The 27795-nt window shown below is 41.3% G+C and overlaps 1 protein-coding gene and 2 long non-coding RNA genes across 7 annotated transcripts in view; 1 reads left to right on the forward strand and 2 right to left on the reverse strand.

Annotated features, from left to right (window-relative positions):
* LOC121539172 (ral GTPase-activating protein subunit alpha-2-like) overlaps positions 1-27795 on the reverse strand; it is a 166279-nt gene that overhangs the window by 124561 nt on the left and 13923 nt on the right. For all 5 annotated transcript variants that reach the window (XM_045207507.1, XM_045207505.1, XM_041847480.2 and 2 more), the window contains exon 2: positions 4892-5002. In XM_045207507.1, the coding sequence (XP_045063442.1) occupies positions 4892-5002 (111 nt within the window). The remainder of the gene's footprint in view (positions 1-4891; positions 5003-27795) is intronic.
* On the reverse strand, positions 18831-20233 carry LOC121539173. Its single transcript, XR_005995325.2, has 2 exons — positions 19514-20233; positions 18831-19188 (listed from the first exon to the last, which is right to left on the reverse strand). It is a non-coding gene; the product is annotated as an uncharacterized LOC121539173 (long non-coding RNA).
* LOC121539174 lies at positions 19524-27225 on the forward strand. Its single transcript, XR_005995326.2, has 3 exons — positions 19524-19606; positions 25607-25936; positions 26803-27225. It is a non-coding gene; the product is annotated as an uncharacterized LOC121539174 (long non-coding RNA).

A 27795-nucleotide genomic window follows, 5' to 3' on the forward strand; every position in this document is an offset into this window, starting at 1 on the left:
GAAACGTTGTAATGGTTTAGTTGGGGCGGCAGGTAACCTGGCGGCTAGGAGCGTTGGGCCAATAATCGAAAAGTTGCTGGATCTAATGCCTGAGCCGACAATGTAAAATCTGTCCTTCTGCCCTTGAGCAAGGCAATTAACCCGAATTGTTCCAGGGTCACCGTCAATAATGGCTGATCCCCTGGCGGTGACCCCACTCTACGAGGGTGTCTCAGGGGAAGTGGGAGATGCAAAAAACACATTTCCATTTCACACCTCACACCTGTACAGGTTACCCACTTGTACACACAGTGAAACAGTACCCCCTAATTATTTTATTCATATAGACAGTCAGTTTCATCCATAAAATACATTCCAACATTGGGGTTTGGAAACTGCCACTTCTCCTAAGTCCAGCATCTGCATCTGCTTTTCATTCAGATCACTTTTACATTTTTTACATTTTAGTCATTTAGCAGACGCTCTTATCCAGAGCGACTTACAGTTAGTGAGTGCATAATTATTTATTTTTTTCATACTGGTCCACCGTGGGAAACGAACACACAACCCTGGCATTGCAAACGCCATGCTCTACCAACAGAGCTACACGGGACTTTTGTAAGTCTTAATTGATCACAACACTGGGGATGTGAGTTCTGTCTTACAATGAAGTGAGAAACATTGACTTGGATAAGAACTGAGAACCAGGCTAGTAGGAAATAGACTCCACGGTACTTCATCATTCCAAAACACTGACAGTCGTGTGACTTTCATGAGTGTGTACTGTACACCCTTCTCTGTGTGTGTGTGTGTGTAGACCTGAGTTCACCTCCTCCTGAGGTCATCATCAAAGTAGAGTATAGCCTACTCTACCTAGGGTTTAAAGCTGTGAGGAGTTGTCATCACTCTCCATGATGTCATCATAACAGTGCTTTAAAGAGTAGTGAGAATGGGGAAAGTGGAGGGGGTTGATTATTGAAGGCCCTATGATGGAGCATGCATTAGACATGGAGGTTGTCAGCCAGGACTCACAGTGAGTGCTGGAAGGGGACTTGGGGAGAGGATTACATTACACAGCCCATGCATTAACAAACAGACAGACAGCAGGGGGGAGAGAAGCCCTGTCCAGAAACAACCCCTGGCTGTGCCCTACCCCCTAAGCACTTGTGTAGATCTGAAAGAATAGGATAGGTAGGCTATAAGCAATATGGTAGTACTGAAGTGTAGCTCCACCTTTCCCTCTGATAGGTAAATACACTCCATATTGCTCTGGGTTTGATAATGGGCAAGATCAAGCTCTTTTTCGTTCTCCTCTCCTCCCCCGCTCTAAATGTGTTTACCTAGAGTACATGTCTCTGTCTCTGACAGAAATCCTGAACTAAATCAATTTATTCACTGAAGGAGGAGTGGTGTGTCAGAGTGGAGTGTGGCTGGTATTGACAAGACTGTTCTGAGAAGGAGAGGGCTCTGGGAAATGTGAGACTACTGTGATGCACTTTCTAGGTTCTCCTATTAGGCCCTGCCCCCAGCAATACTATTTCCACGCTTTCTACTCTGCCACAATCCATTGTGTAGACATAGTCCTATCTTTTATACCAGTGACAGAAGATTTCAAAATATATGAAATTAACGACACTAAACCCTAAAATAATGATATTCCTATTGTTCCCACCGTGGCCTGAGGTGGTGTTAAATTCATTTGATAATGTAGTGCATAATCTCTGGGGTTTTACACCTCATCTTTTTCCCCTCGGAATGGTCCCAAATCAGTGAACATTCTTTGGTTGCACACTTAAATCATTTCACCAGTAGCGGTGCATGGGTAAAATCACTGGGGAAGCTAAAAAAAAAAAAACATGTCGACTCACCCAACTTGTAGAGAAACGCCAGCAATGGCATCCTTCTCTTTCATGTTGCCTAAACGGTCTATGACTCTGTCATACAGTAGCCTAGCTTTTTGTTGTCCTGGGCTACCTGGCTAAAATGCTTGCTTGCTAGCCTAACTTCCTTTCATTGCAACGATGCGCCAGGCCTACTACATCTAGCTACATGTTGAACTTCCATCCTATCAGGCCAGGGGCACAATGTATACATTTATGGTTGAATCAGAATTGCCGTTATTAATCTTTGGCCAGTACGGAGAATTAAGTAAAACCACAAGTCCAAATCCCTATCTCCATCCATGGCTAATTTAGGAATGGTCCGATTTTAGCTAGCTAGCTAGCCAGCCACCGGAGGACAATAACGCAACGAGATGCAACAATTCAATTTTTTGCTGTCAATGACGTTTGGATTCTGGTGATGTGATTGGTGTGAAGGCAAATCGGCTTCCCTTGCCACTTTTTTTTTTGGTGCGCCAGGACCATTCACAGTTGAGCTCACTCAATTTACGCTATTTTTTTATCAAGGGATGCCAAATGCTCGCTGGCTTCCCTTGCATTCAATGCTATGGGCGGCAACAATGTCACACTCTTTTTAACCAGAGGGCATCAGATAGTTGGGCTACACATACTGAGACAGAGGGGCGCTGTTTCTCCAGTGATATACATTCAGCCTCTTGCGAATTGAAGGAAATGTATGAAACACAGAGACGAAAGATGTTATTTTTTGAACATATTTTTTCCGTAGTAAATTTTTTGGGGAAGACTGGCTTCCCTTAGCATCCATGAATATACATGCCACTGCATTTCACTGCTGCAATGTAATACTAGATCTGATTTTATGTTAATCTAATTGGCTTTGAACAGCTAAGGGAAGTCGTTGGAATGAAAACTACAACCCCTGCAGGATTGAACAAGCTGAAAAAGCCATTACCCAGCTAATTAATTATACACTACTACTGGGGGTGGTTACTGGGGTAGTAGCCATGGGCACCGTTTTAAACAGACTCACAGGCAGCACACTCTTACTTTCTTTCATCTTTTTTAAAAATATATATCTTTACTTTTTGTATATTTTTTTATTTTTGGGGGGGGGTAGATCAGCTTTAATATTGCAAATAGATTGTAACTTCCATCACCCCATGTTCTTTCTCTCTCTCTATATATATATATATATATATATATATATACACACACACACACACACAGTGGGGGAAAAAAGTATTTAGTCAGCCACCAATTGTGCAAGTTCTCCCACTTAAAAAGATGAGAGAGGCCTGTAATTTTCATCATAGGTACACGTCAACTATGACAGACAAAATGAGGAGAAAAAAAATCCAGAAAATCACATTGTAGGATTTTTAATGAATTTATTTGCAAATTATGGTGGACAATAAGTATTTGGTCACCTACAAACAAGCAAGATTTCTGGCTCTCACAGACCTGTAACTTCTTCTTTAAGAGGCTCCTCTGTCCTCCACTCGTTACCCGTATTAATGGCACCCGTTTGAACTTGTTATCAGTATAAAAGACACCTGTCCACAACCTCAAACAGTCACACTCCAAACTCCACTATGGCCAAGACCAAAGAGCTGTCAAAGGACACCAGAAAATTGTAGACCTGCACCAGGCTGGGAAGACTGAATCCGCAATAGGTAAGCAGCTTGGTTTGAAGAAATCAACTGTGGGAGCAATTATTAGGAAATGGAAGACATACAAGACCACTGATAATCTCCCTCGATCTGGGGCTCCATGCAAGATCTCACCCCGTGGGTCAAAATGATCACAAGAACGGTGAGCAAAAATCCCAGAACCACACGGGGGGACCTAGTGAATGACCTGCAGAGAGCTGGGACCAAAGTAACAAAGCCTACCATCAGTAACACACTACGCCGCCAGGGACTCAAATCCTGCAGTGCCAGACGTGTCCCCCTGCTTAAGCCAGTACATGTCCAGGCCCGTCTGAAGTTTGCTAGAGTGCATTTGGATGATCCAGAAGAGGATTGGGAGAATGTCATATGGTCAGATGAAACCAAAATAGAACTTTTTGGTAAAAACTCAACTCGTCGTGTTTGGAGGACAAAGAATGCTGAGTTGCATCCAAAGAACACCATACCTACTGTGAAGCATGGGGGTGGAAACATCATGCTTTGGGGCTGTTTTTCTGCAAAGGGACCAGGACGACTGATCCGTGTAAAGGAAAGAATGAATGGGGCCATGTATCGTGAGATTTTGAGTGAAAACCTCCTTCCATCAGCAAGGGCATTGAAGATGAAACGTGGCTGGGTCTTTCAGCATGACAATGATCCCAAACACACCGCCCGGGACCACCCATACGTAAAAATGTATGCACACATGACTGTAAGTCGCTTTGGATAAAAGCGTCTGCTAAATGGCATATTATATTTTATTATTATCTCTTAACACCATCCATATTGGATTTTTCTATTTGCCATACATTTTTAAACTGTACTGTGATGTTTCACAAAAGTTCTGAACCCTTCTATTCTCATTGTTTCTACAGATTGTAAATTGAAAATGAAAATTTTTGCTAAAAGTATTGATATATTATTGATCAATTGACTATGACTTTTCAGATCACCCAGTAGTGCTATCTGCAGGGTTAGCTCCAGGTAAATATTGCAATCCTTCAGCCATTCCTGGACCTGTGACCAAAAACAAGCTACAAATGGACAGTACCAAAACAAATGATCTAATGATTCAGTCTCTTCACAGCAAAATCTGCAGAGCTGGGAAGATTGTATCCCCCATTTAAATAATGTTCTAATGGTAGCAAGAATTTTGTATAATAATTTTAATAGAAAAATTCTTACGTTTTGAATCAGGCGTCGTTTTGCGTATAAGTTCATAAACACTATGCCATGGAATCGGTACGTCAAAAATCTCTTCCCAACTATTTTGCAATCTATATGGGACAGCTGTCAATTCTTTGGTCCTTAAATTAAACTGGAATACTTTTTTATTTATCACAATTTTCTTTAACCAAAGGATCATAAGCACACTCTACATACCTTTTTGCTTTAAGTTACTTTCCAGTGTAATGAAATTTTCATAGAAGATAAAATAAATCTGAGAACAGTTGCTTTCGAAGAAGGTCTTCAATTCACTCTTCTCAAAGATATCTGCAAAGGAAACAGACAGAAACACACAGTCAGATCAATTTCAACTCCCAGACAAACAAAACAAAAGGATTGTTGTTTGGTGAAACAACTGGGAAAAATGTAAAATGGCTGCCATTACAGTCTTAAAGGAAACATTTGCATTGAAAAGGAAAACTAAATTCCAGTGAGCCAATTATCCATAATTCTTCATGTCTCAAACATATGGTGTCATACATAATCATATAGCTTAAGCATCCTTGGTGGTAACTCAATGGATGTGAGGATTTCCATAACAGCACACCAAGGACTTTGTGAGGAAAAACTATAATTAGCCTAACATGTTATAAAGAAAGCAGTTAAATCAATGGATGAAGATGATGCTGTCTGTTTAAATGGTGCAGATCATTCAACTGTGGTTCTCAGCAGATCTGAGAGGGAGGGATGCACACGGCTGAATGGAGAATGGAATCCCCAGGAGCCTCACTGATGAGCAGGGAGATAGTGAGGTACAGGGGAGGGCAGAGACATAGAATTAGAATGTAGGCCTATCTCTATGGGGAGAGGAGCGCCATTACCCATTATGTCAATGGGACTTCATTCGCGCAAGCCGTGTCCAATTCCAGCATCTAGAACAACCTTACTATTATAATTATTATAATTATAATTATTATATAGGAGTCTTCTCTCCAATCCTTTGCATAACACATTGTTTCAAATATGGGTTATTTTCTGGTTGTTTTTTGATTAGTTAAAAGTGCTGACCTGCGTACTTGCATGCTAATGCTGGCCCTGTTTCCTCTAGCATAACCTGGGGGTCAACATGCCTTGGCCTGGCCTTGAACCTAGTGCACTCTCCATCTCCATAACAGATCATCCCACATCATTACCACGACAGCTCTGATCTGATTGAATCTGAATATTGAACAAGGACTGGTATTGGAACAGTCATCACAAGCGTCTCCAAAAGAGTGGAATTGCAGCACCACATGCAATACAATATGTGCAACGCAAGGCTAAATATAAACCATAACAATAACAATGCCGTCAGAAGATATAGCAAAATGAATAGGACATGTAGTCATTGACAAGGTTAGAAATAATGATTTTTAATTGAAATAATAATTGTGTCCTTCAAACTTTGCTTTTGTCAAAGAATCCTCAATTTCCAGCAATTACAGCCTTGCAGATCTTTGGCATTCTAGTTGTCAATTTGTTGAGGTAATCTGAAGAGATTTCACCCCATGCTTCCTGAAGCCCCTTCCACAAGTTGGATTGGCTTGATGGGCACTTCTTACGTACCATACGGTCAAGCTGCTCCCACAACAGCTCAATAGGGTTGAGATCCGGTGACTGTACTGGCCACTCCATTCTAGACAGAATACCAGCTGACTGCTTCTTCCCTAAATAGTTATTGCATAGTTTGGAGCTGTGCTTTGGGTCATTGTCCTGTTGTAGGAGGAAATTGGCTCCAATCAAGCGCCGTCCACAGGGTATGGCATGGCGTTGCAATAATGGAGTGATAGCCTTCCTTCTTCAAGATCCCTTTTACCCTGTACAAATGTCCCACTTTACCACCACCAAAGCACCCCCAGACCATCACATTGCCCCCACCATGCTTGACAGATGGCATCAAGCACTCCTCCAGCATCTGTTCATTTGGTCTGCGTCTCACAAATGTTCTTCTTTGTGATCCGAACACATCAAACTTCGATTCGTCTGTCCATAACACTTTTTTCCAATCTTCCTCTGTCCAGTGTCAGTGTTCTTTTGCCCATCTTAATCTTTTCTTTTTATTGGGAAGTCTGAGATATGGCTTTTTCTTTGTAACTCTGCCTAGAAGATCAGCATCCCGGTGTCGCCTCTTCACTGTTGATGTTGAGACTGGTGTTTTGCGGGTACTATTTATTGAAGCTGCCAGTTGAGGACCTGTGAGGCGTCTGTTTCTCAAACTAGACACTCTAATGTATTTGTCCCCTTGCTCAGTTGTGCACCAGGGATTCCTACTCCTCTTTCTATTCTGGTTAGAGCCAGTTTGCGCTGTTCTGTGTAAGGAGTAGTACACAGCGTTGTACGAGATCTTCAGTTTCTTGGCAATTTCTCGCATGGAATAGCCTTTATTTCTCAGAACAAGAATAGACTGACGAGTTTGAGAAGAAAGTTATTTGTTTCTGGACATTTTGAGCCTGTAATCGAACCCACAATTGCTGATGCTCCAGATACTCAACTAGTCTCAAGAAGGCCAGTTTTATTGCTTCTTTAAATCAGCACAACAGTTGTGCTAACATAATTGCAAAAGGGTTTTCTAATGATCAATTAGCCTTTTGAAATGATAAACTTGGATTAGCAAACACAACGTGCCATTGGAACACAGGACAGATGGTTGCTGATAATGGGCCTCTGTACACCTATGTAGATATTCCATTAAAAATCAGCCGTTTCCAGCTACAATAGACATTTACAACATTAACAATGTCTACACTGTATTTCTGATCAATTTGATGTTATTTTAATGGACAAAAAAATTGCTTTTCTTTCGAAAACAAGGACATTTCTAAGTGACCCCAAACTTTTGAACGGTAGTGTATGTTGTGAAATTGTTAGATATTACTTGTTAGATATTACTGCACTGTCTGAGCTAGAAGCACAAGCAATAACATCTGCTAAACACGTGTATGTGACAAATAAAATTTGATTTGAACTAGTGCAAAAATACTATTGCGATAGTCAAAACTATACGATACATAATCAAAAATAATATCCCGATATGTAATTGTATCGATTTTTTCCCCCATCAATACATAATACCCTTTCCTGCACACGTTCACTGGCACACTAAGCACTTTTGAAATGTTTTGATTCATTGAGTGCATGATCTGTGATGGGAGTGATGAGTGAGCTTGTGTACTGTGTGTTTCTCTCTCTCTAATGGAGAAGCTTCTCAGACTGAGCAGATGGCTCTCATAAGCACTTTGTGACATCTGCCGATTTTATTGATTGAATTTGACTGATCCAGCCCAGTCTCATTGAGTAGACTACAAAACGGCCCTTCTAGTCTGCCACCAAAAATTGGCCACCAAAAATTGACTTTTCAGTGTGTGTGTGTCAGCTTGTAACAAGCCTCCACTGCACTGGGCTTGTTTAATACAAGCCAAGCCCCTGCCTCTCTCCCTGCAACACTTCATCCCTAGACCTCTCGCTCTATATCTCAATCTCCCAGAGGCAACACTTCATTATATCTTCTTTCTCTAACACCTGTTGATAGTATCTGCCATGCTGGTGTTGGTGCAGACGGTCACTGAGCTAATCACACACTCCTTTTAGTTCACACCACCGTCACACTTAAAACACACACACACCCTCAGCCCATCAATATAAAACTCACTGTCTCAAATCAAATCAAATTTTATTGGTCACATGCGCCGAATACAACAGGTGCAGACATTACAGTGAAATGCTTACTTACAGCCCTTAACCAACAGTGCATTTATTTTTAACAAAGAAAGTACAAATAAAACAACAACTAAAAAAATGTTGAGAAAAAAAGAGCAGAAGTAAAATAAAATAACAGTAGGGAGGCTATATATACAGGGGGGTACCGGCTAGTTGAGGTAGTATGTACATGTGGGTAGAGTTAAAGTCACTATGCATCTGCCTTACAAAACAACAAATCAGGGCCAGATCTAGGAGTCACAGCCCCAGTCATGAGCCAGACAAATTGTTGGGCATTTTAACTAGCCTAGCTCTTCAAGCTACTGTTCACCTGAACAGCTTACAGGCCTAATAACCTGGGCCCAGATTCACTAAACACTTCTTATGCAAAAACTTAAGAAGATTCTTAAGAAAAATAAGAAAATAAGTTCATAGGGTAGTTCGTAAGTGCAATTCCTCAACAATATCTTAAGATTGAATGATTTTCTTATGAACTTCTCAAATATCTTCTTACAAAAATATGTTTATTGCTAGGCAACATTTTTTGCTAGCTTGTTATCTAGCTAGCAATGGCAATCATGTTAGCATATTTCTTACTGATATTACTGTTTTAAAACATGTTCTTGGGTTTAAAATAATCAAAACTGAAACCTTCAGATAAAGTTTGTGAGTGAATTAAACATGTTCAATTGCTTTCATTAGCTTTTTCTCTCACTGCCCTGAGTTTAAGACAAGGGTTTAACTATCTTGGAATTAAGAACATTTACAATAACTTTATTTTCAAGAATCTTATTTCTTCTTAATGTTTTGCTTAAGGAGAAACATAAGACATTTCCAATAACCTTTTTGAGGAATAGCACCTTTTCTTAACTTTCTTCTTAAGTCTATAGTTAAGGAAAACATGGCAGTTAAGAAGAAATGTCTTCTTAAGAAGGTTTTGTGAATCTGGGCCCTGGAGTTGAAAATCCAAAGGGCTACTAGGAAGAGTAATCACACACTCTTAAGGGGGCTTTCACACCAAATTGGTTTGGAGTGTTTTTTTTCTAACTCTGGTGCATTTTCCCCCTTAGTTTGGTTCGTTTGGACTGGTGTGAACACTATCCGCACTCGGGAGCACACAAAACAACACACGTGGTTCGCTCAAAAAGGGTGGTCTCGGTCCGATTCCATTCGTACCATGGTGCGGTTCGCTGCAGGTGAGAACGCAGTCTGGACCAAACACAGAAAAATAACCAGAGTCGCGTAGTATTATTGATTGTTTGACTGCGAGCATTTAATGAAATGCACACAGTACCATAACTTGATATCTCTGAAACATTCTGAGTATAGAAGCGCATTTATGAGCGCAACCAATGCAGATTAGGGGAGATGGGTGCTATACCAGGGATATACAGTAGTCTACTGTATAGCCAATTCATGTCACAGTTAGAGTGGCTATTATCCCGCATGTTGTTGGAAGACCAAAGCGGAAGTAATATGAATATTGTGGCACACAAGTGATGCTTCATGATAATCATAGATGGATTTAACATGATAATTTTTGTCAAATAAACAAATGACTAGCATGGACACTTGGTTTTGTTTAGGATTTTTTGTTAATTTGACAATGTAAAACCAACCGGACCAAATGAAAAAATATACAGTGTAACAAATAATTGAACTCTGATTTGAACTAGGCCTATAGCTCAAAACTGTGCGTGAAAATGCCCTAACTGTGCACTGCAGACCCCACCAACAGTGAGGAGGTCCAGTGAGGGCAGCAGACAGCACAGAACCAGTACCGAGGGCCCAAGGCCCGGGCGAGACTCTTATCTCAGCCCCTCACATGGTCCACTTTTCAGCACTGCTCATTGTGTTAGAGCGCTTCCTGCCTGCTGCTCAGGAAAACATGTTGGCACATCAGCAGTAACCACCAGCTAACCCGCCAGCCTGCTGGGAGAGGAGAGGACCAGACGACATCCTAAGGGAAGGAGGGAATCAGGAGGGCTTGGGGTTCATGCGTGCTTGTGTGTCTGGTAACAGAGACAGCGTGAAAGAGAAATGAGTGCACACGTGCAAGCGGAGGGTCAGTGGTCAGCTGATAAGGCCATCCCCAGGTCACTTCCTCACATACAATGAGGGAAAAAAGTATTTGATCCCCTGCTGATTTTGTATGTTTGCCCACTGACAAAGACATGATCAGTCTATAATTTTAATGGTAGGTTTATTTGAACAGTAAGATACAGAATAACAACAAAAAAATCCAGAAAAACGCATGTCAAAAATGTTATCAATTGTTTTGCATTTTAAATGAGGGAAATAAGGATTTGACCCCTCTGCAAAACATGACTTAGTACTTGGTGGGAAAACCCTTGTTGGCAATCACAGAGGTCAGACGTTTCTTGTAGTTGGCCACCAGGTTTGCACACATCTCAGGAGGGATTTTGTCCCACTCCTCTTTGCAGATCTTCTCCAAGTCATTAAGGTTTCGAGGCTGACGTTTGGCAACTCGAACCTTCAGCTCCCTCCACAGATTTTCTATGGGATTAAGGTCTGGAGACTGGCTAGGCCACTCCAAGACCTTAATGTGCTTCTTCTTGAGCCACTCCTTTGTTGCCTTGGCCGTGTGTTTTGGGTCATTGTCATGCTGGAATACCCATCCACGACCCATTTTCAATGCCCTGGCTGAGCGAAGGAGGTTCTCACCCAAGATTTGACGGTACATGGCCCCGTCCATCGTCCCTTTGATGCGGTGAAGATGTCCTGTCCCCTTAGCAGAAAAACACCCCCAAAGCATAATATTTCCACCTCCATGTTTGACGGTGGGGATGGTGTTCTTGGGGTCAGAGATTGACAGTTATTTTGTGTTTCTTCCATTTGCGAATAATCACACCAACTGTTGTCACCTTCTCACCAAGCTGCTTGGCGATGGTCTTGTAGCCCATTCCAGCCTTGTGTAGGTCTACAATCTTGTCCCTGACATCCTTGGAGAGCTCTTTGGTCTTGGCCATGGTGGAGAGTTTGGAATCTGATTGATTGATTGCTTCTGTGGACAGGTGTCTTTTATACAGGTAACAAGCTGAGATTAGGAGCACTCCCTTTAAGAGACACCTGGGAACAAGAAATCTTTCTGATTGAGAGGGGGTCAAATACTTATTTCCCTCATTAAAATGCAAATCAATTTATAACATTTTTGACATGCATTTTTCTGGATTTTTTGTTGTTGTTATTCTGTCTCTCACTGTTCAAATAAACCTACCATTAAAGTTATAGACTGATCATTTCTTTGTCAGTGGGCAAACGTACAAAATCAGCAGGGGATCAAATACTTTTTTCCCCTCACTGTATTCCTGTTATACAGCTGGGTAAACCCATTTGAATTCAATCACTTTTTGACAGCACCCCTTTTGATTTAAACAAAACCTTTCAGACATATTTGCCCATTGTAGAAGTGCTCAGAAAGTGACTTTTTGGACCTGAATGCCAAAACATTCCTGAGATAAAGGTTCTCAAAGTTGACCCCTTTTGCATACCGCACCATAGCATGAGTCATCCATGTCTTCATCACTGGAAAAAATGAATGGTTGAGATTGATATAATTTAAAAGCTTACAAACAGGGTTGTCAAATGATTTCAGAATTACTAGATTTCAAAAAATAATTATCATGGAAATGTTTAACCATTAAAGTCAATTATCTAAAAATTGGTAAACTTCTATTCTTTTTATATTCACATATGTTGTAGTTTAGACCCTATTTTACATCATCTGAGGTTTTTGTGTTGTGCCCGCCATCGGTTGAGACACAAGATGCTCTTGAATACAGGGTGGGTGTCATTTAAATAATATAAATAGAATTATATTTATATTATTTAAATGACACCCACCCTGTATTCAAGAGCATGTTGTGTCTCAACAGAAGGCGGGCACAACACAAAAACCTCAAATTATGTTAAATAAGGTCTAAGCTACAAAATATGTGAATATGAAAGAAATAATAATAATAATAATATATATATTATTAAACACGTGTGTGTTTTTAAGATAATTGACATTAAAGGTTAAAACATTTTTTTATATATATACTTTTTTAAAATTTTTAAATAATTTGACAACCCTGTTTGTAAGCTTTAAATTATATCAAACTCAACCATGTATCTTTTTCCAGTGATGAAGACATGGATGTCTCATGGTAGGGTGGGGTGTGCAAAACTTTGTCAACTTTGAGCACCTTCATCTCCTGAATGTTTTGGCATTCAGGTCCAAAAAGTAACTTTCTGACCACATCTTCCAAAACGAAAGGAGTGCTGTCAAAAAGTGATTGAATTCCAATGGCTTTACCCAGCTGTCAGCTGACCAGTTAACCTATTCTTCCTTGGACAACAAGCTAACCATACATAGTGGTTTAATACATGAGGAGTTGTACATATGCAATAACAAACATGTTATTATAACAATTAGCCAACCTAGCAGTTTTTACCAATCTCAGTTCCCATCTAATCAAATGCTGGAGGGAAAGAAACGTATCCTGTGCTTGGAATGTTGAATTTCTTATCATCAACAATCAAAGGGGCAATCCATTTCCACGTCTGTCCATCAGCTGCCTCTTAATTTGATATAATGAAGCTGTGTTAACTCCAATACCTTGAACAGTGTGCATGTGTGTATTTGCGTGCCTATGTGGAGCCGGATCAGTTCTGTTTGACGTCCTGCCCTGCTGCATGTCACAGACCCATCAGAGCCTGTCATCAGGCTCTTTCCACCCCAGTCCTCACATCGACCGACTCACTGCTCTGCTCTCCATCTGCTCAAATCCCTCTAGCCAGGCTGTGGAGCGTGACGGATGAAGTGCACGGAGAGGATGGGAATATTCCTGATGGACGGAGGGAAGTCTCAAGAGAAGGACCTGGACATCTTCTAAACTGACAATTCAGTACTGTTGATCTGCTGTTCACACTGGTGAATTTCAATGGACTCTCTTTGCACTGTGAGTGGTTTTGTGTGCTTGAGTAGGGCTTCAGGTTGAACCCCCCCCCCACTCAACGGGCCTCTCAGTTCTCCTGTCTCTGTACCGATGGACACAGAACCGGTTCTGCAGGCCCTGGGAATGCAGGAGGCTGGTATTGTATCCTATCCTTTACACAAAACACAACACCTGTGTCCATCCTGTGCTCTGACACCACTCCACTCCTACAGGATCAACACAGAGCTGAGCTGCTTGCCTGGGGAAACAGGAGGGGGAATCTGAAAAACACCAGCTATAAAGCTGTCGTCATCTTCACACAGCGCTGTTATGGAAGATAGATATGTGAGGAGAGATGTTTTGTTGTTTCACTGTTGACTGGAACAGGAGGAGGAAACGCTGTTCTGATCATGCTGCTTCCTGCTATTAATTCTCAGAGAGCTCTCTCTCTGTTTGTGGAAGTGAGCGAGTGCCAACATTTCACTGATCCCGACACACAAGCACCTCTCTCAGTACAGTGGAGGAGGGTGTGTGTGTGTGTTTAAGGGAGTCCGGCCAAGATCAACAGCAGAGAACAGACCCAGGGTCAATTTCTATTCCAAACAGTTACATTTGTAATTCCACTCTGCCAATCACTAATCCACCTCGGCAGTCCGAACACAGAGCTAATGCCTTGTATCTTAAATGATAATAAGCCACAACAGTACTATTGAGTCACTCATTTAAGTATGGCCAACAACCAGAATGGGCCATATCCCAAAGAAGGACATTTCACCGTATATGTCCATTAGTATGTTATGAACATGTATGTTATGAACATTTCCTCCCTACATGCAAATACGAGCATTTCTGCATCTCACCGGTAGAATTCCTGGTTGTAAGCAAACCTCAATATCCAGAATTCATAGCGATTTCAGGACATAGTACCACCGCTGTTGAAGTGGATCCATTTGAGAATGGGTATCAACAGGTAGCTATCATAACAACTGTGTCAACAACAATTATAAAGTTTAGTCATGGTGTGGAACCTAGATGTGCAAACTATAAGCAAGCACAGGCTGCTGGGGTAACATTTCATAGCTTACCTTACTACGAAGTCAAGCAGAGGTAACGTAGCTAACTACATTTGTTTATCCAAACCAAAATCTAGCTAGCTAGCTTTCATAATATGCTGGCTAGACATTCCAAAGCATATCAATGTAATTAGCCAGCTGCTATCTGGCGATGTGATTTGTAACTTTGCAAGCCAACTTTAGCTATGCTAGGTTACGTTAGCTACAGCCTACCAGACAGTATCTACCCGTTAGCTAGCTAATTAACTACCGCAGAGGCTAAAGTGACTGGCCTGTGTTCTATTTACAGAGTCCGATCCCATAAACATCTGCAGTGGCATCAACATTAAGCTCAGCACCAGGAATTAGTGTAAGTCACCTTTACTAAATCTTTCCATGATGAGGAAATAAATATACTGGAGCTAGGCATAAGCATGGTCCGTGTCTTGTTGCCATAGTTAGTGTTTAAAAGTAGGCTACAACTTCTACTGTAGTTCTCTGTATTATGGATGCCTAGTTGATTGTTTATGCAAAACTTGAAGTCTAAATTGGAGAAAAGCAGAGTTATTAGTAAGGAGGGCATAGCGTAGGTGGGTGATCGACTGGTGTCTGTTGGGGGCATGTATTGTGTGTGAAGGTTAGCCAGCATGATCTATTGACACGAGGGGGATGGGTGGAAATAGTACCTTGAGTGTGTATTTGAGACAAAGTAGTAAAATGTTGGCTAATCACTGACTAGTGTATGTCCTACAGACTAATCCTGCTGCTGATGACGACCTTGACACCAGCTTTAGTAGTACAGATCCTGTAGACCCATTGGATGAAAGCTTTCAGCTGGAAACAAGTTCAACGTCATATATTATGTATTTTTATTATATATTATTGACTCATCACATACGCTGCTGCTACTGTTTATTATCGATCCTGTTGCCTAGTCACCCTATTCCTAGTTATATGTACATACTGTGCATCCGGAAAGTATTTCAGACCACATTACATTTTCCACATTTTGTTACATTACAGCCTTATTGTAAAATTGATTAAATTGTTTTTTTCCCCCTCATCAAACTACACACAATACCCCATAATGACAAAGAAAAAACAGGTTTTTAGAAACTGAAATATTAAATTGACATAAGTATTCAGACCCTTTACTCAGTACTTTGTTGAAGCACCTTTGGCAGCGATTACAGCCTTGAGCCTTCTTGGGTATGATGCTACAAGCTTGGCACACTTGTATTTGGGGAGTTTCTCCCATTCTTCTCTGCAGATCCTCTCAAGCGCTGTCAGGTTGGAAGGGGAGGGTCGCTGCACAGCTATTTCCAGGTCTCTCCAGAGATGTTCGATCGGGTTCAAGTCTGGGCTCTGGCTGGGCCACTCAAGGACATTCAGAGACTTGTCACGAAGCCACTCCTGCGTTGTCTTGGCTTAGGGTCGTTGTCCTGTTGGAAGGTGAACCTTCGCCCCAGTCTGAGGTCCAGTGCGCTCTGGAGCAGGTTTTCATCTGTACTTTGCTCCGTTCATCTTTCCCTCGATCCTGACTACTCTCCCAGTCCCTGCCGCTGAAAAACATCCCCACAGCATGATGCTGCCACCACCACCATGCTTCACCGTAGGGATGGTTCCAGGTTTCCTCCAGATGTGACGCTTGGCATTCAGGCCAAATAGTTAATTATTGGTTTCATCAGACCAGATAATCTTATTTCTCATTGTCTGAGAGTCCTTTAGGTGCATTTTGCAAAACTCCAAGCGGGCTGTCATGTGCCTTTTACTGAGGAGTGGCTTCCGTCTGGCCACGCTGCCATAAAGGCCTGATTGGTGGAATGCTGCAGAGATGATTGTCCTTCTAAAAGGTTCTCCCATCTCCACAGAGGAACTCTGGAGCTCTGTCAGAGTGACCATTAGGTTCTTGGTCACCTTCTTGACCAAGGCCCTTCTCCCCTGATTGCTCAGTTTAGCCGGGCGGCCAACTCTAGGAAGAGTCTTGGTGATTCCAGACTTCTTCCATTTAAGAATGATGGAGGCCACTGTGTTTTTGGGGACCTTCAATGCTGCAGACATTTTTTGGTACCCTTCTCCAGATGTGTCGACACAATCCTGTCTCGGAGCACTACGGACAAGTCCTTTGACCTCATAGCTTGGTTTTTGCTCTGACATGCACTGTCATGCACTGTCAACTGTGGGACCTTATATAGACAGGTTTGTGCCTTTCCAAATCATCCCCCCAAAAATGTTTTTATACATTAGCAAACATTTCTAAAAGCCTGTTTTTGCTTTGTCATTATTGGGTATTGTGTGTAGATTGATGAGGGGTCTGAATACTTTCCGAGTGCACTGTATCTACCTCAATTACCTAGTACCACTGCATATCGACTCGGTACTGGACTCGGTACCGAGTATATAGCCAGGTTATCGTTACTCATTGTGTATTTATTATTACGTATTATTACTTGACTATTATTTATTTATTTTATTTCTCTTTGCATTGTTGGGAAGGGCCCGTAAGTAAGCATTTCACTGTTAGTCTACACCTGTTGTTTACGACGCATGTGACCAATACAATTTGATTTGATCTGACTCAGAAGACTACATTGGGCTGGCAAGAGCCAACGTGTATAGTCTGAGTCCAAGGTCATGGAGCACATGAAGTTCTGCCAGACCAGCTGCCATTGCCCAACACAAGACGAGGTTCACCAGCTGAAGAACATTCAGGACCCTGCCTGGAACATTAAGCCAATACAACATCCATATTCAGTTAAGACTGATGTTGTATTATAACACAGAATGCCTTGTATGCTCACAACTGCATACTGTGCCTTCAGAAAGTATCCACACACCTTGACCTTTCCCACATTTTGTTGTGTTACAGCCTGAATATAAAATTGATTAAATTGAGATGTTGTGTCACTGATCTACACACAATAACCCATAATGTCAAATTGGAATTATGTTTTGAGACATTTTTTACAAATTAATAAAAAATGAAAACCTGAAATGTCTTGAGTCAATAAGTTTCAACCCCTTTGTTAAGGTAAGCCTAAATAATTTCAGGAGTAAAAATGTGCTTAACAAGTCAGGTAAGTTGCATTGACTAACTCTGGGTGCAATAATGGTGTTTAACATGATTTTTGAATGACTACCCCATCTCTGTACCTCACACATACAGATAATTGTAAGGTCCCTCAGTCGAGCTGTGAATTCCATGCACAGATTCAACGACAAAGACCAGGGAGGTTTGCCAATGCCGCACAAAGAAGGGTACCTATAGGTAGATGTGTAAAGGAAGCCTGAAGGAAGCCTGTACAGCCTGTAAAGAATAAAAAAATTCCAAAACATGCATCCTGTTTGCAATAAGGCACTAAAGTAAAACTGCAACAAATTTGGCAAAGGAATGAACTCTTGGTACTGAATACAAAGCATTATGTTTGGGGCAAATCCAACACAACATATCACATGACCGAGTACCACTCTTCATATTTTCAAGAATGGTGTTGGCTGCATCATGTTATGGGTATGCTTGTCATCGGCAAGGACTAGGGAGTTTTTTAGGATAAAAATAAAAGGAATAGAGCTAAGCACAGGCAAAGTCCTAGAGGAAAACCTGGTTCAGTCTGCTTTCCAACAGACACTGGGAGACAAATCCACCTTTCAGCAGGACGATAACCTAAAACGCAAGGCCAAATATACACTGAAGTTACTTGCCAAGATGACATTGAATGTTCCTGAGTGGCCTAGTTATAGTTTTGTCTTAAATCTGCTTGAAAATATACGTCAACACTTGAAAATTCCTGCTTAGCAATGATCAACAACCAACTTGACAGAGCTTGAAGAATTTTACAAAGAATGGGCAAATATTGTACAATCCAGGTTTGCAAAGCTCTTAGAGACTTACCCAGAAAGATTCACAGCTGTAATTGCTGCCAAAGGTGATTCTAACATGTATTGAGTCAGAGGGTTGAATACTTAACTAATCTAAATATATTAGTGTTTTATTTTCCATTAATAATAAAAATAAACAAAAGGTATTTTTTTTAAATCACTTTGACAATAGAGTATTGCGTGCAGATCGTTGACAAAAGTAATTACAATTACATTGAAGAAGTCATTGGGTGTGAATACTTTCTGAAGGCACTGTATATAATGGAGTTTGACAACAATGTTTTATATTATATTTTTTACAAGTGTACTGACAAGTGAATAAATGATTCCAGTTGCATCAGAAACGAATAAAGTATTGACCTCACCTTCTGGATCAATTCATTGTGATATTCATGAAATATATTTGGAAGTAACTAGCTACAATCTTAACGCTAAAACAAATGATGCAGGGAGTTGGTGTATCATTTCAACTTGAATTTGTTGGCAAGTAAACATGTTTCAATAAAATAGTAGATTAGTCTGTCAATGTAGCAAATAAGTAGACATGGCTTGTATTCAACACAAAGTTTATTTGCTCTGGAGACCGAGGTGAGTTTACACAGCAGTATGCAGGAACAGTTATAGCAATGTATGACATATTTACAGTAGAATAAAAATATACTACTAACGCCTATAATAAATACTACAGTTCTAAAAAGGGAATACTTGCATATGGTGTGTTTGGGGGTGAAGTGAGGTGTTTGGATACAAGAGGAGATTGTTGTTATAGACCCTTCACATCTCCTCTTGAATTGCTCGCATGGCCCCAACAACACACGCAGGCAAGGGGATTATGTATCCTGTGCCTAGCTTCTCCCCACGTAGAATAAACTCCAAAAATTATCTGTAGGCCACCAAGCAGTATTGTCTGTAAGAGAATGACAAAAACACTATTAGACTTTTAAAGCCAAAGTAATTCCTTTACTGTTCGTCATCAAAAAATGTATCCAGTTTTGCTCCTAGTCCTAATGAGATGCACTGAGGCTAGCTAGCTATAACATTAGGCTACAGTACATTTTGAGTATAGCAAACAAAGCTAGCTAGCTGAAATTGGCTAGCTTGGCTTGAAGTGGTAATAGCACGCCCTGTTATGGCCAAATCGATCATGAACTTATCCTATACTGAACAATACTGCCTCGTGTGAGAGAGTTTAGGTATATTGCTAGCTAGCTACCGACAGCAAAACAACTTACCCATTTGTCATTTGCCCTCCTGGTCCAGCTGATCTAGGCTGCCGCCGCCAGTTGATCTTCTGAAGAATGTCTCCAGCACACCTCTATCCATATGTGAGTAGAAACTTAGATGTTCTGACACACACACACACACACACACACACACACACACATGCGCACACACACGCACGCGGTCCATGGGGTCTGCAGTGACCCTCTCCAGTAAGAACTGTCCATGATCTAATTAGTTACAGCACAGACATTATTCTTCTGTTGGCACCACCAGTCTGACTGTAGCTCCCCATCGCTGCTTGCTGGTCTCGCAATTATTGTGTTCGCTGTCTCAACTCCTCTTCAGTGTATTCCAGCTCAAATGAATAGGTTAGTATGTCCCTATGTTAGTATGTAAAAGAACATCAAAAACGGTTTAGTGGTCTAGCTCTTCTTGGAAAGAGGAATCATCAGAAACAGCCATTGTAATTATTTAGCTAGCCATCTCAGTTAGACAGTGTTCGGCAACATAGCTTCCATGAACCTGTAGAAACTAGTAACACCCCCGTTTTGAAAGGTCTTCCTTCGAGGGTGGGAACACAATTGAACAAGTAAGTAGGGCTCCCTTCAGGGTGTAGTCTTTACAAAGTCAGGGAAACTGAGTCAACCTAAATATCCTGCAATATCGTGGCAGATAGGAACATCGTTGAGACAAGTCCAATGTCTCTATTGAACAAGGACAACCCTATCTAATCGCTGCTAGCGAGCAATCGATGAAACACCAAGGCCACAATAATTGCTACAAAACATGACTCCATTCATTTTTAGATCAGACAACAGGCTCAATCAACCAATGACGTCACCATAATTATGCTATGGTGCATAATTATGTTTGAAACACCTCTCATCACTCATAATTATTGTAGGGAGACTGGAAAAACACCCCAAATAGTGTCTAGCGCTGAAGTTTCCATTTAAGAAGTAGGCTCCCGGAGTAGGTCTTTTACACTGAAAATGAAACAAAAATTGTTTACGAGATCAGAACAGAATCCGAAAGCAATTCTGGGTTAAACTGTTGAACTGGGGCTCCAGCACATTGCCCACTGCCCAGGCATTCATGCAATACCAGACTACTCTGTGACATGCCTCTGGGCCAAATCAACTAGGCCAGAGACATTTACAAAATTAGGATGTATTTGGTGGAGTAAGTTAATTGGGTGGAAAGCCTGCATTGTGGACAGTATAAACTACTGAATGTTTTGTGCACTTTACTGTAACTACATCACATCACATGTTCTAATTGATTAACGTTCAACTGTGAGAGTGCACTGTCTGGTGTGTGCATTAAGCCCAGTCCACAGTGTTGAACTGGTGAAGGTCATCTGAAGCCAATGGAATATTTACACTGTACTGTAAAAACATCCAGACACTTGGCTAACAGCTCCCTGACCTGTTCAGACTGTAGGCATTTAATGATGACAAGAAGTAATTTACTGTAGAAAAGTGTGTCAAATGTTCCCTAGCTGCAGGGAGCTGAATGTGTGCCATTCACACTGCATGGAGTCATTAATATGCTATGTCACACTCATACAGGAGGGCCTAGTCAATCAGCTTTTGATCAGGCAGACTGAAGGAGACTCATTGGCATAAAGTTAGCTCTGCCTCTGCTCTGGCTGTCTGTCAGGAGGAGTGGGCTACAGGCCTAGCACTGCAGGTGCAGCACACCAGTGGCAATGAAGCTGGATCTGGTGGGAGAGAGGGAAGAAGAGGGAGACGGAAAAAGAGAGAGAGAGAGAGAGAGAGAGAGAGAGAGAGAGAGAGAGAGAGAGAGAGAGAGAGAGAGAGAGAGAGAGAGAGAGCAGGAAAAAGAGGGATGAGGGAGAGAAAGCGGGTCTTTAACCAGGCTAAGATGCCTGAGGGGCAACAACACAGAGCTGAGGAGATCTGGGGGAACCTGTTATGTGGAGACAGATGGATGGATTCAGGGTTAGCTAGCTACCCAAACCCCATTTAACTTTGGCCTACACACTCAGAGAGAGAGAGAAAAAAAGAGACTGGGGAGATGGATAATTACATTTTTAAAACAACATCTCTCTCAGGGACACTGTGGTTTTGTTTCAGTGAGGTGGTGCCTGGGGCCATGGAGAGATGGATGAAAGAGAGACCCCCCATTGGAGGAATGTAGGCTAGCCAGCAGGCACTGTGTCACTAGGCAGGCCAGGCAGCAGTGTCAAGGATACCTGGAGCAGTGCCCCGAATCTGCAGTCAGACAGACCGCTAGCTAACACATCAACAGTGTTCTCAATTAGGATCATACACTCTACATAGCCGGTACCCGTTCTCTCACCCCGGTCCATCCACAGCAGTTACCGACCCCATGAGGGACATCAGTAGGGCACAGCAGGCTCTTCATCCTCCTCCTCGTCTGCCTCTGATGCCAGCAGCTTTGAGTGTGCCAACTGCTAAGCAATCCTAATCTCACCACTGCCACAGCACAGACGCTGCCACAGCTCAGCTATTTCAAAACCAAGTACAAAGAAGCCAACCTGCGAGAAGCCAGGGAAGTGTCTGAAAACACAATAAACATCTGAGCTCTCACTCCACAGCCCTCTGAGAGCAGCACTGAGTTGCTGACTTTTGACCACATTAAGAGGAGGTTAATGATAAATCTAATGTTAAATCCAGTACTAGGAAGCAATGGAAGCATAGCAGGAGCAGGCTCATTCAGAGGCCTTGATAACACACAGCTGCTCCCACCACAGTGAATTAACCAGAGACACCAGCAGCGCAGTCCTGAAGGCCCTGGAGCCGTCAAACATAATTCATCCCACTGAGCCAAATTTGTTTCCCTTATGAGGTCAATGGGAGTCCATTCACTGAGACTGACTCTATAGACTGATGCATGGAGCTGCTGAGCTTATAAAGCACTCAGTCTGCACTGCAGCCCGCCAGCGAAGGGCAGGTCTTAGTAACGTACAGGCCTCTCAGAGCTAGCTTTGCACGGTATACCGAAACTTCTGTACTTTTTCGATACTAGAACATGAAAAACGGTTCGGTACTAGAATTTTTGTTACTGTCGGTACTTCTGTCAAATGTGTCTCACGTCATCTACTAATTGAGAGAGGATCAAGTCTGTCTATCAGCGCAGCCAATGTCCCCTTATAGCGCGAGAGCACCATGCCTGATCCACTTACTCAGTGCTAGCTCTAGCCTGTCAGGAGGAACCACTGAACTCACTGGGAGTCTGGGCTGCATCACCACTTATGCTGCACAGAAGTTAACACTCTTGAATAATGCAACACTGCATGTAGACATTTTGAAACGTAATTACTGTTCCCAAAACTTTCCTTGCTAGCTTACAGCTGAAGCCAACATAAATTCACTACCCTAGTACCTCGTTTATGCAAACCATAATGCAAAATATTGCTGATTACAAAGCTGATTGTCACCAAGAGCTTTATTCATTCACTTTGTCCCCCTACCTCACGTCTCTCCCAGTCAAGATCATCTTTGCTCGAGCATAGAACTGACTGTGTGTGAATGACATCATGGGTCTTAAAGAGACAATGTTCACTTTTATTAAAGAAGAGATTGCTTCTTCCATGCAGAATGTTGTTGATCAGTAAAATCAAATAAATTCCAATTGGAAGGGAAACAGATTGTTTTTCATATTTTGCCTCAAGAAATCAGCCAAAACAAGCTCAATAACTCAATGCATGCACACACTCCTATTGAATATGTATTCAACTGTATTGTGAATAGGCCTAGGCTACATCTTGATTTACCCAGTTTTTTAAATAGAGATTACCATTCAAATAAATTATTACCATTATGTTGCTATGTAGTTAGATTGGTAAAAAAAACTACATCAAATTGATTGTATAATTGATTCATTAATGGATACATTCAAAAATCAAAAAGTTAAAATTATTTTCAAATGTAAAAGATCGGTCTGGATCAAGTGCCATTCTGTGACTGGCTAATACACCTTCTTGTTTTGGTATCATTTTGCTATCAAGTATCGTGATGGTATCGAGTATCGTGATACTAAACCTAGTTTTGAAATCAAGATTCTGGTATAGTGACAACACTACTCAGAGCATGGCCCTGGCTGCTGGCAGTGTGATTTAGAACCGACAGCGCTTTCAAGTTAGAAGACATTAATAACAGTCTGAGCAACATGCATCATCTTCTCTAAGCAGTGTATTTACAGTGTGTGATTAACTCCTGACCGTAAGGTTAAAGCCACGGGATGGAACAGAGGCAATAGTGCAGCTGCTCACTCAGGCTGGAATTCATACGTGGCATCTCATCCACCGTGATAAATAACAGCGGTTTACAACTAACTGTCAACAGCCTTGCTACACCTCCCTGGGTTGTGTGATCTTGGCAGCTAAGCATGTCATGCCACTGTCAGATATAATCACTCAGGTCAGCCTTAGTAGTAGCCTATTGGAATTTGCAAATTTGCAAAACAATGCAGATGCAAAGTTTGGTAAGCAAATGACGGCACAAACAGCAAACCGTCATTCTTTTACCAAACTCCTCATCTGTAGTGTTCTTAAAGTAAAAGTGTTTTTGTAAATTTTTCACATGAAACTTTTAAAAGAGTTTGTTTGTATGGTTTGTTTAACTTTGCAATCATTGGTTTTTGTTTGACATACATTTTAAAGTAAACAAACAATCTGAGTCTCAGTGTCACTCTGTTCCTGTGGAATTGTTGTGCAAAATTCAATATGATAACACTTGACAGCTAATCTCGGCAGTTTAGCACAGGGGAGCCGCTCAACTGGCGACTGTCACTCTTCCTCCTGAGGTCGCTTTCCTTAATTAATGCTGGATGGCGAGCAGCGGGTGCCCGGTCGTCACTATCTGGCCATGCTGCAAAGGACAGTATGAAGATGCTCTCTCAACAACAACAAAATCTCTGACTCAAAATTAAGAACAAATGGGGTAACTCATGTTCTTGCTCATCAATTCTGACCATAGGCCTAGGAATTTTGTTTTTAGCAGCATGGTCATCTATTGATTACCCTACAGCCCATGTGGAGTCTACCCTCCATGCCTTTCTTATAACCTCACCAGAAAAAAACACAATACCAATGGAGATGACAACCAGGGTAGTAAAAGAAACATGAGGCTGTTTACTGGGGCAACACACACCTATAGGCAGTAATGAGAAGAGTCTGTAAGCCTATCTCTAACAAATTAACAGGATTAGGCCACGGCGAATGGTTTGTTTTCCTTTAGGCTGTAAACCTAGAGTACCACAACAGATTAAAGCTGGAGCGGTGAAACTGCTACGGCCATTCAACAAAGATGTTAGCCTACTTCAAACAACGAACATCAGGGGGGGAACAACATCATTGTACATCAATGCACACGTGATAGAACAGCAGAGTATGTACTATGATTTTTAAATGTTACACACAATGCAGAATGCTCCTCTGCCCCGTTTATAAAAAACATCCCAAAAAACACAAATGCGGCTGGGACGACCAGTGGCGCTGTTTCACCAAATGAGGATCTCAACTTTAAGAGTTTGGATTGGTGTTGCATGGTATACCGAAACTTCTGTACTTTTTCGATACAAAAACAATACGGTTCGGCACTATAATTTTTTAAAAGTTTGGTACTTCTGTCAAATGTGTCTCACGTGATTGAGAGGATCAAGTCTGTATCAGTGCAGCCCTTTTATAGCGTGAAGAGCAGAGTGCCTGCTCCACTTACTCATTCATTGCTAGAGCTGTCTGAGCTGCATTAGCTCCCCAGTCCCCACTCATGTTGCATAGAAGTTAACACGCTTGAATAATGCAACAGGACATGTAGAAATGTTTTATGGGCATTGTTTTGCAAACAGTAAAGCAGGCTAGAACACTTTTACAAAGCAAGACAAAACCAGTAGCTTCCAGCTTTAATTGTAGGCTAACTTTCCTTACTAGCTTACAGCTACATTCACTGCGCTAGTACTTTGTTTGTGATAATATGAACACCATTAGACAAAATATGCTGATTTCAAAGCTGACTGTCACCAAAAACGTTATTAAATTCACGTTGTCTCCCTCACCACCAAAAACGAATGATCTTCTTCATCTTCCTTTGCCTCCATTCTGGTTTCCACAGAGGGCTTGCAGTTGCCGTACAACACCTGCTGGTAGCCATGTTGGAAGACCACCGCATTAATTCTTCCGACAAGAACAGATGAGTGGCTACCCCAAACTGCATGATAACAGTGCCCAAAACGAGTTGATTCATCACCACGGTCATTTTCTGTGCAGTGTTTGGCTGCTCTAACAAGACAGGATTGTTTTTTTTACAGATTACCCACAATCATGAAACACCAAGGAGATAAGACTCACGAACAGTCAGAAAAGCGAATAAACTTTTTTGCCCCTCAAGACCTGAACCCAGACAGCTGTCAGCCAAGGGTCTGCTCTGATCATTTCATCACTGGTAAGTCTGATTGATTTGAGAGTTTACTTTAGCTGTTAGCTGTTACGCTAACCAGGTGTTAACAACAAGACTCAGTTAGCCAACATAAGCTAGCTAGATAGCTTGTAGTCTAGCTATTAGCAACTGTGTCGGCGCGTGAGTTTCAAGTTTTGGGGAAGCTCTTTTTTTTTTTTTACCATAAAAATGCCCCTTTATAATAAAGCATTGCATTCATCTATCATCACATTTGCAGACAAATGTAAGCCTACTATCCTAATGTGATGAGTAAATTGGATAGTCATAATTTAGGTTATTAATGAGCGCGTAGTGGCATAGGCCTAGAATATCAGAGACGTTTCTTTCCTTTGCACAGGAAAAACGTGGCCTTTCATAAACACTTCATGCAATTCTACTACACTTTATATGACTGGAGACATAAGCAGCATCTTTTTAAATATGACAAATCACAGGGTAGCCTAGGCCTACTCTGCTCACACTGACAACAGATCAATAAAAACAAGCTACGAAAAGGGGATACACAAATTTCACAATATGACGTCCATCTAACCTGGAGGACGACATTATTGTCCAAAAAAACTCCAGTGGCACTGACCCAATGATAATTTGTTGAAAACTTTATTTATAAAGGAGGGTAAATGTATGGACATTACAGCATAGGACAAATACCTCAATGGGATATGACAACCTGCTGTGTTGACTATTGGTCGTTCCAGCCCAACAATAGATGTCATCTTTATATGACACTAAAACACCTAAATGAATGAAACACAACCAAACAATCAAGAGCCCTGACGGTATAGGTGACCTGAATAAGTTATATTCTTTTCTAACAGCAGGTGTGCTTTTCATTTGTTTATGTACTGTAGGTTCAACAGCTGACTATCTAGACACCCATGTTGGCTGGATTCCCACTGTGAAAATGAGCAATGCTGCAGCAGCATCAATTTCTACTTCTACTTCGTCCTTTTCCAGATATGGAAGGATACATCCCTCAGTTAGACAAAATGGTTGTCATATGCTGTGCTTTGGTCAATCTGAATGATTCTGTTGTGCCATTTGAGGAGAGAGCACCTTCACCTTGTTGTCATGACAAAAGTGACCCCTTACACTGTATGAATATATCAAATGTAATTTGGAAAAACATGTAAAAGACTATTGTTTATGATATTGTAAACATACTGTACTTTAATAATAGGCTATATTGTTGTATGGGTGAAATGAAAAGTATTTTGTGTGTCATCTCTGCTTTGCCTTGCCCCATTGAATAAAATGTATTTCTTATAGCCTAACTATAATTGTTGTATTTTACAATTTAAAACACATTTAGCATAGACAATGTAATTGTTGTGGTAGTCTTAGGCAAACCATCTTCATTATCACAGTGGCACCTCCAAGTGCTACTCAAACCTTCAAAGTATCTGGCATTGAACATGGTAATAGTAGTTGTGTGTATGTATTAAACTAAGGATCCCATCATCTCCTGCTTCCAGACATTGCACTGACAAGGGTTGGATTTGCACTAAACAATTTAATGTCAGTACAAGGCATGTACAACATCTAGTATAATAATTAGCCTCATACATTGTCTATTGGTATTATTCTCAGATACACCATGGTGCTACCCTACAGAGTGCTGCTGATGCTAGTAGACATTAATTGCAAAACTGTGTTTAAACAACAATTTGGTGACATATCTAAGAATGGTATATTTCACCAGCCATGTTGGTGGGTGGTCAATTTGCAGTGCAAGCATTACATTTGTGAATAAAAATAGGCAAAAGTCTAAGTATGAGCACATGTGCGAGTTTGGGTTAGACAAATGCTGCAGTAGTATTTCTGCTGTTTTGTGTCATAGCTGC

The sequence above is a fragment of the Coregonus clupeaformis genome, chromosome 25 (genome assembly GCF_020615455.1).
Source record: "Coregonus clupeaformis isolate EN_2021a chromosome 25, ASM2061545v1, whole genome shotgun sequence".
Lineage (NCBI taxonomy): Eukaryota > Metazoa > Chordata > Actinopteri > Salmoniformes > Salmonidae > Coregonus > Coregonus clupeaformis.